An 18,915-nucleotide genomic window follows, 5' to 3' on the forward strand; every position below is an offset into this window, starting at 1 on the left:
TGTGTTGATAATTACTGCTGATTTAAATGCAAAGGTTGGAAACAAAGAAGAAGGATCAGTAGTTAGAAAAAATGGACTTGGTGTTAGAAAAGATTCTGGAGATTGCATGATAGCATTTTCAAGACTAATGACTTCTTCATTGCAAATCATGTTTTTTTAAACGACATAAAACATGATTATACTTGTGGACTTCACCAGGCAGAATACACAGAACTCAAACTGAAGATGGAGGGGCTCAATAGCATCAGCCAAAACCAGGTCAGGGACTGACTGTGGAATAGACCATCAATTGCTCATATGAAATTCAGGCCAAAGCCGAAGAAAATGCAAACAAGTCCATCAGAGCCAGAATATGACCTTGAACATATCCTACCTGAATTTAGTTATCTTTTTAAGAACAGATTTGATGCATTAGACACTAAAGATCAAAAACCAGAAAATCATGGGATGACATCAAGAACATCATGCAGGAAGAAAGCATAAGCCCATTAAGAAGACAACGAAGAAAGAAAAGACCAAAATGGATGGCAGAAGAAACTCTGAAACTTACTCTCCGGAGCAGACATGCTAAAGCAAATGGTAGAAATGAGAAGGTAAAAGAGCTGAACAGAAAAATTTCTAAAGACTGCTCCAGAAGACAAAGTCAATTATTATAACAAAATGTAGAAGTATCTGGAGTTACAAAACCCAAAGTGAAGAACATGCTCAGCATGTCTCAAGCTGAAAGAACTGAGGAAAAAATTCAGGCCTCTACTTGAAATACTCTGAGGGATTCATTGAGCAAAATATTGAATTTGATTCAGAAAGAATCAAAAGAAGACGGAAAGAATAAACAGTCAATTTTTATTGATGTCAACCTTTTCAAGCGGTAGCATATAATCAAAAGCCACTGGTACTGAAGGAAGAAGTGCAATTGCACTGACAGCATTAACAAAGAACAAGACTCTGGGATTTTATGGAATGAAAATTGAAATCTTAAAACAAGCTGATGTAGCACTGGAGACATTCACTCATCTATGCCAAGATATTTGGTAGACAGCTACCTGGCCAACTGACTGGAAGAAATCTGTATTTGTGCCCATAACAAAGAGAGGTAACTCCATAGAATGTGGAAATCATTGGGCAATATCATTAGTATCACATGCAAGTAAAATTTTGCTAAAGATTATTCAAAAACAGCTGCAACAGTACATTGGCTGGGAACTTCCAGAGGTTCAAGTCAGGTGAGGATGAGGATGTGAAATGAGGGATATCATTGCTGAAATCAGACGGATCTTGGCTAAAAGCAGAGAGTACCAGAAAAATGTTTATCTGTGCTTTTTAGACTATGTAAAGACTTTCAACTGTGTGGATCATGACAAGTTATGGAAAACATTGTGGAGAATGAATATTCCAGAACATTTAATTGTGCTCATGAGGAACCTGTACATAGACTAAGAGGCAATTGTTTGACCAGAACAAGGGGTCATTGAATGGCTTAAAATCAGGAAAGGTGTGCGCCAGTGTTGTATTCTTTGACCATACTTATTCATTGTGTATGCTGAGCAAATATTCTGTGAAGCTGGGTTATATGAAGGAAAAGGTGGCATCAGGATTAGAGGAAGACTCTTTAACAGCCTGCAAAATGCAGATGTACGACCTTTCTTGTTGAAAGTGAAGAGGACTTAAAATACTTACTGATATAAGTATTAAACAAAAATCCTCACCACTGGACCAACAAATAACATCAAGATAAAAGGAGAAAAGTTTGAAGTTGTCAAAGACTTAATTTTTCTTGGATTCACAATCAACACTCATGGAAGCAGCAGTCAAGAAATCAAACATCATATTGCATTAGGCAAATCTTCTGTACAAGAACTTTTTAAAGTGTGAAGAGCAACACTTGAAATCTGTCAGCTTGAGGACTAAGGTGCATTGTACCCAAGCCATAGTATTTTCAATAGCATCATATGTATGTGAAAGTTGGACAGTGAATGAGGGAGACCATAGAAGAATTGAATTTAAATTATGAATTTGAATTATGGTGTTGGAGAAGAATTTTAAAGGTATCACAGACTGACCGAAAAACAAACAAGTCTGTGTTGGAAGAAATACAACCAGAATGCTCCTTAGAAGTCAAGATGACCAAACTTGGTTTCTCATTCTTCGAACGTATTATTAGGAGATTCCAGTTACTGGAGAAGGACATCATGCTTGGTAAAGTAGAGGGTCTTTGAAAAAAGAGTGAGACCCCCAACAAGATGGATTGGCATACTGACAGCAGCAATGGGCTAAAGCGTAGCAGCAATTGTGAGGATGGTCCAGGCTTTGCGATGTTTCATTCTATTGTACACAGGGTTGCTATGGGTCAGAAATGACTCCAGTGCACATAACAGAAATAGCAATGTAAATATCATGAGTATCAATTCCAGAACATTTCCAAATTTAGTACATCCTAATTCCATCTTTCTCCCCAGAGATTAAGCAATCACTGATTTTTTTTTGTCCCTATGAATTTGCTTTTTCTGTACATTTAATATGAATTTGTCATACAATTTATGGCGGTTTGTGCCTTGTGTCTTCAAGGAATCTCCATTGTTCATGAGTGAGTAGTTTCTTTCTTTTATGATTTAGCAATATACTACACTTTGTGTTTAATTGGGTTTTTATGTAGCGAGCTATTTTGTTTCCTTTCTCCTTTCTGCTCTTGTGTATATTTTACTTTCTTGGAGGTTACTATGTTGCTGTTAAATGCTGTCAAGTCGGTTCCAACTCATAGCGACCCTGTATTGGGTTTTCAAGGCTTTAAATCTTCAAGGGAGCAGCAGAAAGCCTCCTCTTTCTCCCACTGAGTGGCTGGTGGTATTGAACCTTGTGGTTCCAAATCCACTGCTCCTTTCAGTCCTGTCAGTTTCTTTATCATGTATTTCAGGAGTCTGTTCTTAGGTTTATATGTTTATAATCATTATAGCTTCTTAATGATTTGGCCTTTTCATCATTATATTATGTCTTTCTTCATCTCTCATAAAATTTTTATGCTAAAGTCTGTTTTGTCTGGTATTAGTATAGCCACTCCTGCTCTCTTTTTGGCTATCATTTGCATGCAAAGTCTTTTTCCAAATACTTTCAACTTAACTAGTCTTTGAATCTAAAGTGATTCCTTTTTAAAACACTTTTTTTTTTTCTTCTGCCAATCTCTGACGAAACTTGAGTTAGTCAAGTTACACTTAATGTAATTACTTATAAGGAATCTTTCTATTCATTTTCTAAATGCCTTATGTCTCTTTTCCCTCAGTTCTTAAATTATTACCTTCTTTTTTAAATGTTTTCTAGGATATTATTTTAATTCCCTTATTGTCCTTTACTATAAATATTTGAGTTCTTTTTAGTGGTTGCACTAGGGGTTACAATTAACATCTTAATATGGCTTGATTTTGCTATTATAGATCTTTATTCCCTCTGCCATTGGGGTTTTACTGTCATATATTATATACACTTATACCTTGTGTACTCATCAACATGCATATAGAATTGTTGCTTTAGGTAGTGGGGTTTTTTTTTTTTGTTTTTGTGTTTTTAAGTACAAAGGAAAAGTTACAAACAAAAAATAAGTTAATACTATCTTTTACATTTACTTATATAGAACCTCAAGATCACACAGAGATAATAGCTTGGTTCCTTTTTAAATGTTTCCATGCGTTAGGCATGTGTGTGGTCTTATAGATTCTCAAAAATATGCTTAAGTATTATAAAGCTCTTATTCTCTAAAGTATCTCATTCCAAGCCTTTCCCCCTAAGTTTTTTGATGACACTGATTTTTCCTGCTGTGGTTCTGTAGGATAAGCACTGGACTGCTAAGCACAAGGTTGGCAGTTCAGACCCACCGCTGCTCCTCAGAAACCTTATACATGGTCACTATGAGTTGGAACGTACTCAGTGGAATTTAACAACTACAATTGTTTCTTAAGGAATCCTGTTGGAGCAGTAGTTAAAGTTGATGATCTGAACCCACCGGCTGCTCCATAGGAGAAAGATGTAGCAATCTGCTTCCGTAAAGATTTGCGATCTTGGAAACTTTATGTCCCGTAGGGTTGGTATGAGTCAGACTTAACTTGTCAGTGGTGAGTTTTTATTGTTTCTTACCTAGAGTCACTTCTTGTTGTTATTTATTTGTTTTGTTTTCAAATAAGCATTCAAGTTACTGAAAGCTTTTGGTTAATTTCAATAGTACTGAAAAATTGATTCTGGTATTTTTTACCAGTATTGTTTGCTATTGTTATGGATGGGTGGACTTTTAAAGTTCCTTACTCCCCCATTTTTTGCTGACATCATTCCTGTATATTTTTTTTCTAATTATATTTTTGTTTCAATGGTTAAGTTAAATTAAGGGATTACAGAGTGGTTAATTTTAAACATAAGAGAAGTATTAGGGGATTTTGGTGTCTGAAACTTTTGAGGTTGTATCTAAAGTGTAACACACAGTTTTTTAAATGCTTTCTAATTCTTGGAATTAATTTTGGTCCTCGTACAAACATACAACAGTCATGATGCACAGTGAAACAAACATTACACAGAAAAAAATAATGATGAACACTGGAAACCAAGCTTTGAAAAATATGTATGAGTGCTTGATCTTCAAAGGTCTAATACAATACCTGTCAGAGGATGTAATAGTAGGAGAAAAAAGCTTAGAGAAATTTGAATCATTATGGGAAGGGGTGGAGGATAAAGATAGGGAGATAGCGTGCCAGCCAAATGTTGTCAGCGAGCTGCAAGCCCTTGAATCTAAATATTGTCACAACAGTGATCATTGATTCAATAATCAGTGGCATAATGCTAAAATCAGTTTTTAAAAAGTTAGAACCGATATTTCAGATTTCCTTGCATTTTAACATACTTGAGATACATAGACTATAAAATTACGTTCTGACATGTAAAAATAAACTATGTTGATTTTGTTTGTTTGTTTGTTTGTTTTATGTATATGTGTATGTTTTGTATGTGTTCTATTGGTAGCAAGGAGCTGTACCTCCAACTAGTTCAGTTCCTCCTGTAGCTGGGGCCCCATCTGTTGGACAGCCTGGAACAGGATTTGGAATGGTGAGGAGTGACCTGTATTAAAACTTGAAATGTACAGAAATATCATTGACATTTCTCAAGTGTTTGCCAAATCCCAAATTAGACAATACTGCTGTAGCATAAAGGAGTCCTGGTGACACCGTGGTTAAGCACTTGGCTGTTGTATTAGGCTGGGTTCTCTAGAGATGCAAAACCAGTGAAACATATATGTATATATAAAGAGAAGTTTCTATCAAGGAAATGGCTCACACAATTGTAGAGGTAGAAGAGTCCCAAGTCTGTGAGTCAGATAAACCAAGATTGTCAGGTCATACAGCAGGCAGGCTGCTGACAACTCCCAGGATTGGCAGGCAAAGCAACAGGCCAATGGTTCAAGTCCAAAGAACTGGAGGACAGAAGATAAGCCAGTTGCCAGTTCCAGACCCAACAGAGAGCAAGTAAGCTTTGCCTGAGTGTCCAGTATATTGGAAGCAGGCCACACCCCCAAGGAAACTTCCTTTCAGTTGATTGGCTGCTCGTAGCAGACCTCATCGTAGAGTTGATTACATTATATTTGACCTCATTTTGGGGGATAACTACATCCTAACTGCCAGAACAGTGAGAATCCTGGCCCAGTCAAATTGACACAAAACCTTAACTATCACAATTGCTAACTGAAAGATCAGCAGTTTGAACCCACAATCTGTTCCACATGAGAAAAGACCTGGTGATCTGCTTCTGTGAATATTATAGCCCAGGAAACCCTATGAGGCAGTTCTATTCTGCCGTATAATTAACTCCATAGCAGGCATAACAACAACAACTATAGCCTAATATTCTCCCCAAAATGCAATGAAGCAATGTTTTTAAAGTTTCATCATCTACTTTAGACCTTAAGGAATCAACACATAAAGTGATAACGTCAGTTACTTAAAGTAAGTTATTCCACCAAATTAAGTTCTACAATAAACTGATATATCCTGACTGTTAACATGCCGTCAAGTCAGTTCTGACACATAGTGACCCTGTATAGAGTTTCTTAGGAATGGCTAATGAGCTCGAACCACCAACCTGTAGTTCAAACCTACTTTGCAGTCCATCACATTAACCTGTAGCACCATACCAGGACTCAATATCATAACTAAAATAAATTTTATCAAGTGGAATACTAACTTAAGTCATCAAAATCCACCCTTAATAACTATATTAAAGCTTTTTATTCATCACTTCTACCACCAGTAAATTTTAGGTAAATTTTCTTTTCAATGAGTAAAAAAGATTTAAAGAAAAAAAAATCTCTTTCAAGAGTTAAAGCATATATAAGATAAATGAACAACAAAGCCTATTTGGAATGAGGATTTTCTTCCCCACATCAGTGACTCTCTTCCAGCATTGACATCATAGCACACAGTTCCAAATTACAAGTTATACTGTAAAAATTGTCAGAAACACAATAAAGTAATTAATGCCAGAACACTGTCGTAGTGAATTCTGCTCATGCTCTGGATCGCTCTTCCTTTTCAGCCTCCTTCTGGGACGGGCATGCCCATGATGTCTCAGCAGCCAGTCATGTTTGCACAGCCCATGATGAGGCCACCCTTTGGGGCTACAGCAGGACCAGGAACACAGGTCAGTCTTTTAAATGTCCACAAAATGGTGATATTAATTTATAAGTGAAAATCTGTCACATGATAAACTTTTTAAACCATTGTAAAAATATATATATTCATATATAGTCCTCATATTCAGTCCTGGTGTAGCATACCTGTTGCTTCAGAGTAAAGGGGATCTGAAAGCATGATTAGCAATACTGTGAGGTGTGGGGAAAAATTATCAACATAATTCACTTGTCCTCGAGTCTTTTCTTTTTCTTCTCCTACTTAATTCAGAATGGTAGAAAAACTAGATACTTAAAACATCCAAGACATTTGTCCCAGAGAAATGAGTACTTTTGATCTGTAGTTTAGTATGCACTACCAATTGCAGAACAGATCAACAATTGTTCATATGTAGGAGCTCTGGTAGTGTAGTCGTTACAAATAGGGCTGTGAACCGCAAGATCAGCAGTTCGAAACTGCCAGCTGTCCCACAGGAGGATGATGAGGTTTTCTGCTCCTGTAAAGATTTGCAGCCTTGGAAACCCTGTACAGGGTCTCTGTGCATTGGAACTGACTCCACAGCACATAACTAACCAACCAACCAAAGTTTATGTTGAAGCTGAAGAAAACTGAAACAAGTCCATGGAAACCAAAGTATGACCTTGAGTATATTATCCCACCTGGATTTAGAGACAATCTCAAGAGGAGATTGGATTTTACATGCATATTTATCTTTGCTTCAAATGTATCAATGAATGTGGTAGAGTATTATTGTTGTTAAGTGCTGTCAAGTTGGTTTCAACTCACTGCAACCCTGTACAGGGTTTCCAAGGAGCGGCTAGTCAGTTTGAATCACTGACTTCGTGGTTCAAATTGACCTTGGGGTTGAATGCTTATCCTATGGTGCCACACCAAGGATGAAAACTTCTTAGACATTACTAAACACCTTGAGGGAATGAGAAACTGGCCTGGGGGCTCAGGACCATAGTCTTAGGGCATAAGAGGGTCCACAGAGACATTGTTCTACATGCCACTTTTGATGAGTAGAGACTGGAAAAAAGCTCATGAATGGCCATCTAAGGTGCAAAGGAAAGAAGAGTGATGAAAATTGAAGATACTTGGAAACAATTAGTCCACTGGACTAATGGAACACATGAACATCATTCTCCATTGACCTAAGACCAGAAGAACTAGCTGGTGAAAAGGATCACATTAGAAGGTCCTGGATAGAGTGGGAGAAAATGTAGAACAAAACTCAGTATTATAAATAAGACCAGGCTTACTGGTTAAAAAGAGATTGGAGGAACGTAAGACTATGGCTGTTTACCTAAGACTAGGGCTCTTAGTTACCCTTCAGGTCTAGAACTGAACTCACCCTTGAGACTCAATTTTCAGCTGAGCAGTAGATAGGTTTATAGGGAGACAATACTAGTGAGGTATACACACCATGGAATAGTCAGCCATTCAAGATGAAAAGGGCAGCATTTACCCAAGAACAAATTCAGAAGGTCTGAGAAAGAGGAGAAATGGAAACAAGAATCACAGAGAGGAAGTGGATAAGTGAGGGAATTGCAATCGTTGAAATGAAATGAAGTGCATGATATGTTGAATGAAAAACTGGTGATCTGCTTTTTAAACCTTCACTTAATTCACAATAAAAAGTTTAGAGGCAGAAAAAAGAATAGACAACACATTAAACACTACTGACTGAAGACCAGATAAGTTGTGGAACATTATACCTGAAGAAAGCAGAAGGTTTTTAAAAGAGGAAAGAAAGGACCAAAATGGATGTCAGAAGACACTGACTGTTCATTCCCCTTGAGCACAGAGAGTAGTTAAAATGAATGGGAGAAATGATGAAGTGAAAAAGCTGTATAGAAAATTTCAAAGGATAACTTGAGAATACAAAGTACTATAATGAAATGTACAAAGACCTAGATTTAGAAAAACAGAAGGAAGAACACATTCAGCATGTATAAAGCCGTAAGAACTAAAGAAAAAATTCAAGCCTTGAGTTGCAACACTGAAGATTCTCAGTAAAAAAAAGACCCTCAAGGAGATAGATTAGCCCAATGACTGTAACAATGTGCTCAAATATAACAACAGTTGTGAAGATGGTGCAATGGTTTTTCTGTTTACATTGTTGATGTTGTTGTTAAGTGCCGTCCAATCAGTTCCAACTTATAGCGACCCTGTGTAAGGTTTCAGAGGACCAGCTGCTGAGCGGAAGCACCAAGCTTGCAGTTCAAACTGACCTTACAATTCAGCACATTAACCCACAGTGCCACACCAGGGGTCGCTATAGGTCAAAATTGACTCAATGGCTCTTAACAAACAATAGCAAAAACTTGGGCAAAATATTGAAAGAGACAGGTGTTCAAAAGAAGATGGAAGGTATATGCAAGGTTACACTACCAAAAATGATTGGTCAACATTCAACCCTTTCAGGAGTTACCATATAATCAAGAACCAATGTTACTGAAGACGTTCAAGTTGCATTAAAGACATTGGCAAAAACCATGGCTGTAGGAATTTGTATATACCCATTGAGATATTTCAACAAACAGATGCTACACTGGAACCACTCATTCATCTATACCAAGAAATTTGGAAGACATATACCTGGATAACTGACTAAAAGAGATTGGTATTTGTGCCCATTAGAATGCAGAAATGATTACATTATTGTCATATGTAATCAAAAATTATGCCAAAGATAATTTTTAAATGGCTGCAGTAATATATAAACAAAGAACTGCCAGAAATGCAAGCTGGATTCAAAAAAAGACATGGAATGAGGGATATCATTGCTCATGTCAGATGAGTCTTGTCTGAAAGCAGAGCATAAAAGAAAGATGTTTACTTGTGCTTTATTGACTATGCAAAGCCATTTGACTCTGTGAATCAAATTATGGATTTGAAAAAATTATGAAGAACAGGAATTCCAGAACACATAATTGTATTTATGTGCATTCTCTACATAGATCAAAACAGAACAAGGGAATATTGCATAGTTTCTAAGATCAAGAAAGTTTGTGTCAGGTTGTACCCTTTCACCATGTTTATTCAATCTGTATGCTGGGAAAATAATCCAAGAAGCCAGAATATTTAAAATTTATCAAATGAGTATTTATATAGTCTTTTCTATAGGATGCCTACTGTGACCTCGAGGGCACTTTAATTCTTTGCTTTCTTGATCTGTCTCTAAATTCCATACTCTACCTGTCCTCCAAATTTGCTTTCATCTTCACTTTAGCTCCTCAAAAACCATGGTGGCTAGGAGAGAGAATGGTGGGTGTTACACAATATAAATTTAGAATACTACAAATCCCAGCCTCTAAATCAATCTAGACAAGTGGACCCTGGCTTGATCTTTGTTAGAATTGAGGGAAGTTTGTGGGGAAAGGTTAAGTTTAACCTAGATATGTTTAAACTGTGAGAAGGATCCTACTTATTATGAATGTGTCCTTGATGGTATCCTTATATAAAAGGATGCTTCTATTTTTGTGAACTTGAAAGAACCTCATTGAGATTGCTTAATCTTATTCTATTTTGTGTGCTGAAAGCTTTAGATATGAATCAATACGATTTTATTACTTAAGGCAATTGATTTTCTTGCACAATACTACTGTTAGCACCAACTAATTTAATCTGAAGAACGAAAATGAGAAATACATAATGTCACAGTATTTTAATTAGCCGTTGAATTTATAGTAAATTATATGCATAAATTTTTAGATTGTTTTTCCTATTTCAGAAAAGCATAGACAGCTATTATATAAAGTAGACACGAGTCTGAGGGTTCAGATAACAAACCAGTTTGGAATTATTGATGTCTGGACTGGTCCACTGTTAACTGATTAGAACATGTACTGTCATCCCACCTAACTGATTACTATTGAATCAGTTCCCTGAATTTCTTCTCTTCCAAGAAATTTCATGCTTTACATTAATTTTTTCCAGAAGTTCCTATGAAGTATTAGTTCCATTTTTAAAATGAAAATCTAGGTGATAGATAATGCAAGTCAGTCAGTGAATTCTGGGCATAAGAACAGACATAAAAGCCCTCACTTCTGGACCTGTTTAATGACCAACACAAGCATAGCATTGTCCATGCCCAGATTTTGAGATTTTCATTGTGTTACAAACATTGGATATTTATTACACTGAAATGGTAGATATCACCTAGTAACTCTATACGGACTACATGAAAATCTCAAGGCCTTATATTTTAAGTATTGGTTAAACAGTACAAGGTAAGGTAATTTTTCATTATTTTTGCTACAAATTCAGTATAGTCCTAGCCGTAGTATCTAATAATCAGTCTTAGTCTTCTGGGTGAGTTGGACAGATGGTTTGGAGTTTAGTTATATTTATGATTAGAGAGCTGCCTGACCAGCTGAAGAACTAGTTCCTCAAAATTTTTTTGGTTTTCATTTAAATTAATTTGTATGAAACACTTAATCATTTTAAGTAAATTCTTAAGTAGTTTTTTGCAAACTTTTTCCTTTCCATTTTTCTTCAAACACATTTTCATTATAAGAAAAGCCATTTAAATTAAATTCCTTTATGAGTTTAGTGATACTAATAACTAAAAATAAAAATGCTTTTTATAGAGATACTAGTTGGTTTCACTAAATAGTCATTATATGTTTATGTGACTAGTTTTCAGATCTTCCCTGACTTATATCCATAACATTCTATCAGAGTCACCAAATTTTATTTAAGCTAAATCTGGTGTCAAAAAACTTCAAGAAAGCCAAATATCATTTGATGTGTATTTTACCAATCCAGAATTAGACACAGCACCATGGATAAGTAGAACAAATTAGAGTTTGTAAATCTTTAGCCATCTAATCTTCTACATGTTTGTTTTCTATGGTATGTGTTCTGCCTAATGCTTGTAAATCTGTTTGCTTTCTATTTCTGCTGTCTTGGGCTGGCTTTTCCTCCATTAGCTTTCTCCAAGCCCTACACCTGCCACTCAGAGTCCCAAGAAACCTCCAGCAAAGGACCCATTAGCGGATCTTAACATCAAGGATTTCTTGTAAACAATATAAGGTATCTAATATTGAGCTTTTCCTGTGAGCTAATAATAATCAGCTGTATAATGATTAACTATCTCAGGTGTAATATCTGTTTATTTATGTGTTGTAAGTAGATATCTCTAATAATGTTGGGTGTTTGTACTTTTAAAATCAGTATTAAAAACTGCCTTTATCACTGAATTTTTTTAAAACTCTAATTTAATTTATAAAGCTAAGAAGGAAAGAAGCTTCCAAATTGCCCTTATACTGGTAAAGCACATAGATTATACTGGTAAAATAACAAGTTGCCAAGTTGTTCGATAAATTAGATAATAATTACTTTATTTCATGATGACTGGTATTTACAGAAAGTCAATATTCATCATATTGTATTTAGAAACTAACAATAGATCTGCTACCTAACTACTTTTTTATTTGGTTTCTCCTTATTTTTGCCTACAAAGTAAAGCTTAGATTATTACCCTTTGTGTTTCTGCATTCTAGCTGAATTTTGAATTTTTAATATTCTATTTTAATATTGTCAAATATAATTTAGGAAGTGATCAGTGAACTTATGGAAGTTAACTGATGAAGGAAGAATGTTTAACTGTAACACCTATCATGGTGGGAAGATGTGTAACAAATAATTACTGTGGATGAGCAGTTAATAATACTGTCTTTCATTTGCACAGTATTTTTCATAGCCATTTCCCAGTAATTAACTCATTTCATCTTCTCAGTTGGAGGTCAAACCTTGTAGCACACATTGGTCAGATACTTTTTATCTCCATTCCACAGATAAAGAAACTGGTCCTTAAACATAAAGTACCTTGACCAAGGTCACACAGCCAGTAAGGGGAGGATAGGATGAGTGTCCCAAGTTTTTGGACCACTGTCTAGAGTTGTTTGTATCATACATCTTCTGTCTATCTTTATTAAAAGCTTTCTTCAGTGTCTACTAAGATTACTGTGGATTCCTATTTTATGATCTTTTTCTTACACAAGATTGATATTCTATCACTTAATGCCATGGCATCTCAGCCAAGTATATTCTTCCTGTGTCCGGCATTTCTATTCCACTTTGAGTTGGCCTGAGCTGATTCGGGCACAAGTAAAATAAGGCAATTAACATTTCAAGACTGGTCAAGAAAACTGCAGAGAGCAGCCGTATTCAGTACATATCACTCTCATCAGATACCAGGAACTTTGCTCAAGACAGTCCCTGCCCTCAGAGATTGAGTCAAGATGGAGACCAACATAGACCATTTTATGATTTCAGAGTAGGGACCTCAGCCTTGAAATGCCCAAGAAGTTTCCTAGCTGAGATGATTGTGAAGGATGAATAAGGCAGGGAGGAAAGTGAGAAGTGGCACGACTGAAGAAGGCACTGAGACCCTAAAGATACAGCTCCCTTCTATTTTACTGCTTATCTCTGACTGTTTAGGACATGAATCAGGATTGAACCACAGGACAGAATAGAAGTTGAAAATTATGGATGTCAGAGCATGCCTTCCTTTAGTTTCACTACTTTTTTTTAAAGGTTACTCATACTGAGTATCTTACTACTAATATTTCTAATAATTACCCAGATTTCAAAATTTTACTGGTAAAATTTTTATCTCAAATGAAATAATACATTAAAAATAGGTATTTGGGTTTTGTTTTGTTTTTCCTGGCTAAAATTTTAAGCTTGTTTTAAAGAACCGAAAAAAGTATATAAATGTGGGGCAAAAAAGGATATTTGTTAACATACAGAGATCTTTTATATTAAGGTTTTTCTGGAATAATTGTGAAGCAGATTTGCAAGGGAGATAAGATGTTTGAAGATTATGTAATCGTCTGTTTTCTAATTCAAGTGCTTTTTATCTTTACAGCTGCAATTTTTGTGACTGAATAGGAAAAAAAAAAGTTTGGAGACTTCAAATAGGATCGATGCTCAGAGTTTCAAAGTGAGCCACCAGTACCAAACCCAATGCTTACTCATAACTCTCTTCCAAAATGTGTAGCACAGCTGTGAAAGTGAACATTAGGACTGTGTACTACCTTAGCTGTTATCCCTACTCTCAAAATTGTAGTGTATTTGGGTCCCTTGTGTGTTGTACGATATAAACAATGAATGGATGTTTCTGATGCCTTTTGTGCTTTTCTGGACCTCGCCCGTGGACGGATGATGCAGCTGTTGTGTGGTGAGCCATTTGGAAAGATGTGTTTGTGTTTTTGAAGGTTTCAATGTATATATACCTTTTGGACAAAACCTAAACAAACTCTCCCCATAAGTTCTCTTTTCTTCTGTATCTCTGTTACAAACATAGTGTGGTAACATCAAATAGTAAGGGGGGGAAAAAAAACACTCTTAAATATACAAAACTTTTTTCAGTGTGGAGTACAATTTTTCAATCACAGGAACTTCAACTGTTGTGAGAAATGTTTATTTTTGTGGCACTGTATATGTTAAGAAATTTTATTTTAAAAAATGACAAAAGTTACTGTCCATGATAAATACTTCTCCTTGAAGCGACCTTATCAAGAATGAGAAATCATATGGGAAGAATTCCATATTTATCACTGCTATATTAAAAAAATATATTTTAACTATATTTGACAGATTTTGCACCTAAATTGACCTATCTATTCATTCTTGATTAGATGCACTGAAAAATAAAGGGTCCATTGCTATCATGTCAGTGAAAAAATCAATTAGAGATGCGCTACTTCAAGTGATGATGAAGGCACCCTGAGGTACATCTGTAATTTAAAATTTACTGCAAATATTTTTAGTTTATTGTGGGGTTTATGTACATCTGTTAATTTAGTATTTCTTTGTGTGTTCTGTAGACTAGTATTCTTCCATTCCTCAACGGAATTCAAAGTAGGTTTTGTTGTACCATTGTGATTAGGGTTTAAACTAGTTCGGAGAACTGTATCCTTTACTGTACATACTGTCTTCTTTAATTTTTAATTTGTTGTCATACTGTCTGTGCTGATGGCTTGGCTTAAGAGTTTGATGCATAAATGAGGTCACTGTTGATCAGTGTTGCTAGTGGCTTGGCAGCTCTTTGTAAAAGCATATTGGGTTGGAAAGGCATTTGCCTATTTTTCAAATTATTTAATAGATGTATGGTACCATTTAAAAAGTGGTTGTATCTGACTTTACTGTGGGGATAACATACACTGTAATGTAATGGGGAAAAATGACCTAAAACCAATTTCAAAATGGCTTTTCTTTGTATTTTGATTTAAAAACCCAGTGCATGTACGCCCTCTGAGATGCAATAAACACCTTGAACAAAGAAAATGCAGACATAACCTTTCTCTCTTTCATTGTTTTTTAGGGCAAAAGTATGTTTCAAATGACACACAGAGTATATTCTAAACATTGAAATTTTTAAATATCCAGGAAGGACTGTCTTTTCAATTTTGCAGTCACAGTCTTATAATAGTTTTGTGAGAATTGTCCAAGGAAAATGAAGAATAATATAATTTTAGGTTGGTTTATGTACACATTTGCACTCATGTGCATATATATACTCTCTCACACAAAATCTAGACTAGCTCCTTTTAATAAAATCGAAGACTTTATGCCTAAGGTTAGCAGTTTGAATCTGCCCAGAGAATCTATGCCAGAAAGATGTGGAGATATGCAGTTATTACAGCCAAGAACACCCTATGGGACAGTTCTGCTTTGTCACGTCTAGTCACTATGAGTCAAAATTAAGTTGACAACACACAACAGTAACATGCCTACAGTTCAATTATCATGATAATAATAACATGTCAAAACAGTTGTCTAACACAAATAGAAGAATTTATCAGATAAAAAGTATATTTTTATTATTATGTTTCCCTTGGTTAACTAGGATTTGTATCGTGAGAGCTAACTTTTAGAAGCTAGTAAGGAGCTCTGGTAGCGTAGTGGTTACAAATCAGGGTGTGAACCACAAGGTCAGCAGTTCGAAACTGCCAGCTGTTCTGTGGGAGAAAGATGAGGCTTTCTGCTCCCGTAAAGATTTATAACCTCAGAAACCCTGTACAGGGTCACTATGAGTCGGAACTGACTCCATGGCAAATAACAACAACAACAATTTGATGACATATTATGATTTTTCTGAGCATATTAGGTTGTAACTAATTTTAAATTTAATATTTTGTTATTTATGTTTGTACAAATTTTTTTTCTCATCATTGAATGGCTTGAAAATATAACAAATATAAATTCCTAACAAGAGAAAGAACTTCAGTTTTCTATCAGATACTGAAACTTTGCTATAGTGAGATTATCAGTGTCATTGTAAGGAAATTGTCTTATGGATGAGACATTCAATAAAGTCTTCGGAGCAGTCAATCAAAAAACTAACCTCTCTGGGTAATTTTTAAGACAGGCTCAGTTTACCGCTGCAGTTTTACATGGTGAGCATTTCTGTATTGGTTTACTGTGTCTATCTAGCCTCATCTTTACCTCACTCCAGTCCTCTGTCTGCATGCACAAATATATATACACACAATGTTTGGTATGTGACCACATCAAGTTCTCACTTTACTAACTCACAAGGGCTGTCTCCGTAAAATGACCTCACCAGCCCTACCAGTGTGGCCAAATCCCACTTAAGTCTTCATGGCCCACTCCTGCTCCCCACCTTCATAAGTCTTTAAGCCACTTATCATTTTGCATTAGAATTAGCAGTAAAGGTGTCATTTACACTGTCCAATTATGAACTGCTCCAACACAGGAACTGGGTTCTCCTAGGTCTATCCTCAGCGCCTAGCACTTTCATAGGGGCCAGGTAAGTATCTGAAAGATGAACACAAGTATGTTGTTTCTTGGAGTTCTTTTCCCTTACCTATATTCTGCTGGGCTATTTGCTGTTTCTGACTGCTGAAAAACAGCTTACATGTAGTGCAGTTATTATTGAAAACTATCAGAGATTTGGTCATTGTTCGTCAGACATTGTAATAGAAGAATGAACCAATGAAAATCAACACCAATGGAAGCTTACATTGAAGATTTTAATCACTTTAGGAATGGTGTAATGACTGCAGGAATGATTCCTTCAGTATTAAAGTGCCTCCTTTGTTTTCTGTCTTTTATGTTGTTTACTGCACTTAAGGAGTCCTGGTGTGTCACTACAAGGTAATGCACTAGACTGAAAGCCTACACAGGGTCACTAAATTATCTAAGTTAATGCCAACCCTAAAAACATGCTTGTTCAAACCATTTTGCAACCTAAAGATAATAAATATTCTAAGATTTGCTTTCAGACAAGTGGTTCTGAAATTCATTGGTCTCAGGACCCCTTTATATTCTTCAAATCTGAGGCTCATGGAAAGCCTTTGTTTATGTGGGTTATATCTATCTATAGTTACTGTATTAGAAATTTACATTGTAAAGTAATTGTGTACTAATTCATCTTAAAATAGGATTTATAAATAATTCTATTTATTATAAAAATATAATTAATCTATTTATTTATTATAAATAATAATTTAATATAAATAATAATTTATTATAAATTATAATTTATTTGATAAATACTTCTAGTTGCGTTAGACAACTGCTTTTTAACAAAGTATTTTTATGAAAGAGAATTTTCCCAAAAATAAAAGAGTAACATTTTTCTTTCCATTATTTCAAATCTCTTTAGTGTAGATTTACTAAATGACAGCTACATTTTCATATCTGCTTTTGCATCGAATCTGTTACAATAGCCCATATCATGCAGCCTCTGGAAAATTCTACTATGAGTAAAATTGTGGTAAAGTGGTGTCTTAATATTATTAACTGAAAACAGTTTACACTCTTATTATAAAAAGGGTCTCTGGAGTCCCTATGGGGTCCCTAGACCAGGATTTAAGAACCACTGCCTTAGAGCTAGAAAAAGAATAGTTTTTTTATTCTTGGAAAGAGAGAAAACTTTACTGGTTAATAGATTTACTTTGTATGTGTGTATGTGAACATAATACCCCTACCATCACTGCTACTGTTTGCTGAGTGGCTTGCCAAGTGGCCACCACCACCACCATATTAACAATACTTTTTTGATGTGATGCTGAGGCTTGTGCAGAAACATGAGTTTTGTGTCAGACACATGAAAAGAATTCTTGTTCAACCACCAATTGTTACCTTAGGCAAGTTGGGGAATTTTCTGCTTATGTACTTATTAAATGAGATAATGCATGGAAAGAGTTAGCAAAATGTAATAATGAATATTGCTGATGTTACTTTTTAAGTGTTTATGGTTATTTTTGCTACAAACCTTGTTCTTATTTGTTTATGATTATATGAACTCCAAAGGATTAAGAAGACAGAAATATAAAAAGGTAATGACAGGAATTATTCTTTAATAAAACACAATAATCAGAAGTGCTAAATGCGTTTAGGAATTCAGGAAACATAAGTGCCTGTTACACATATAGATGCAACTCACATCCCACTCTTCTGCTATACCACCACTGTGAGACAGGTGTACCAGCTGGGAAAGGGCAGTAAGTAAGAACAGAAATGAGAGATAGCAGTGCTTTTGCCTAATGACAGGATTGACAACATTTCTACTTGGGCAGTTCTTTGAGATCCGAAAATTCTACATACTTTGTAGATTGAAGGTGGTTTGTTAAAACACTAGAAGAAGTATTTAGTGGTGAGAAGAAGCATTTACTATTCAGATGCAAAATGCCCCAAAACAGACATAGCAGTGGGTACGAGTGTAGTCATTAGGGCTGGAAGAAGGAGAAAGATCATAGCCTGAGACACTGTCTATGTCTGCAAAGAGCAGCCCAGCAAAGGGGCAGTGCCGTGAAGGTTCCCCTTCTAACAAGAAGGTGAAGGACAATCATCTTTTAGTGACTGTGCTCTCCTCAGTTAAGCCAGTTTTGATTCATCTCCAGAATGCCAACATCCTTGTGGTTCATCTCTCTTTTTAAGAATAGAGAACAGCTCTGGTGTAAGTTATTACACTATTATAGTTTGCCATTGTATTTGTAAAACCTGAACAGGAAAGCAAACCTTGCTGTCTGAAAGCCTTATAAATGTGTCGCAGGGAAACTCGGAGTCATCTGCTATTTTGGATCACCTGGATTTTGGCACTCTATTGCCAAAATTCACGTCATCATTGTCAACTCTACTTTGAGGAGGCATTTTTTTCCCCAGTCGCATTCTGAGTGCCTTCCCACCTTCCAGTCCTGTATCTGACAATGTTTCTCTGCTATTCATAGAGTTTTCAGTGACTAGCGATTCAGAAGTGGTTTGTCACTCTTTCTTC

The 18,915-nt window shown here is 35.7% G+C and overlaps 1 protein-coding gene across 5 annotated transcripts in view; it reads left to right on the plus strand.

Moving 5' to 3' along the window:
• Positions 1 to 14,956, plus strand: part of SNAP91 (synaptosomal-associated protein, 91kDa) — a 214,858-nt gene extending 199,902 nt beyond the window's left edge. For all 5 annotated transcript variants that reach the window (XM_006870651.1, XM_006870650.1, XM_006870653.1 and 2 more), the window contains 4 exons: positions 4,996 to 5,079; positions 6,562 to 6,666; positions 11,594 to 11,696; positions 13,537 to 14,956. In XM_006870651.1, the coding sequence (XP_006870713.1) occupies positions 4,996 to 5,079; positions 6,562 to 6,666; positions 11,594 to 11,686 (282 nt within the window). In that variant the 3' untranslated portion in view covers positions 11,687 to 11,696; positions 13,537 to 14,956. The remainder of the gene's footprint in view (positions 1 to 4,995; positions 5,080 to 6,561; positions 6,667 to 11,593; positions 11,697 to 13,536) is intronic.
• The last annotated feature ends 3,959 nt before the right edge of the window (positions 14,957 to 18,915 follow it).

The sequence above is a fragment of the Chrysochloris asiatica genome, unplaced genomic scaffold (assembly GCF_000296735.1).
Source record: "Chrysochloris asiatica unplaced genomic scaffold, ChrAsi1.0 scaffold00146, whole genome shotgun sequence".
In the NCBI taxonomy this organism is placed as follows: domain Eukaryota; kingdom Metazoa; phylum Chordata; class Mammalia; order Afrosoricida; family Chrysochloridae; genus Chrysochloris; species Chrysochloris asiatica.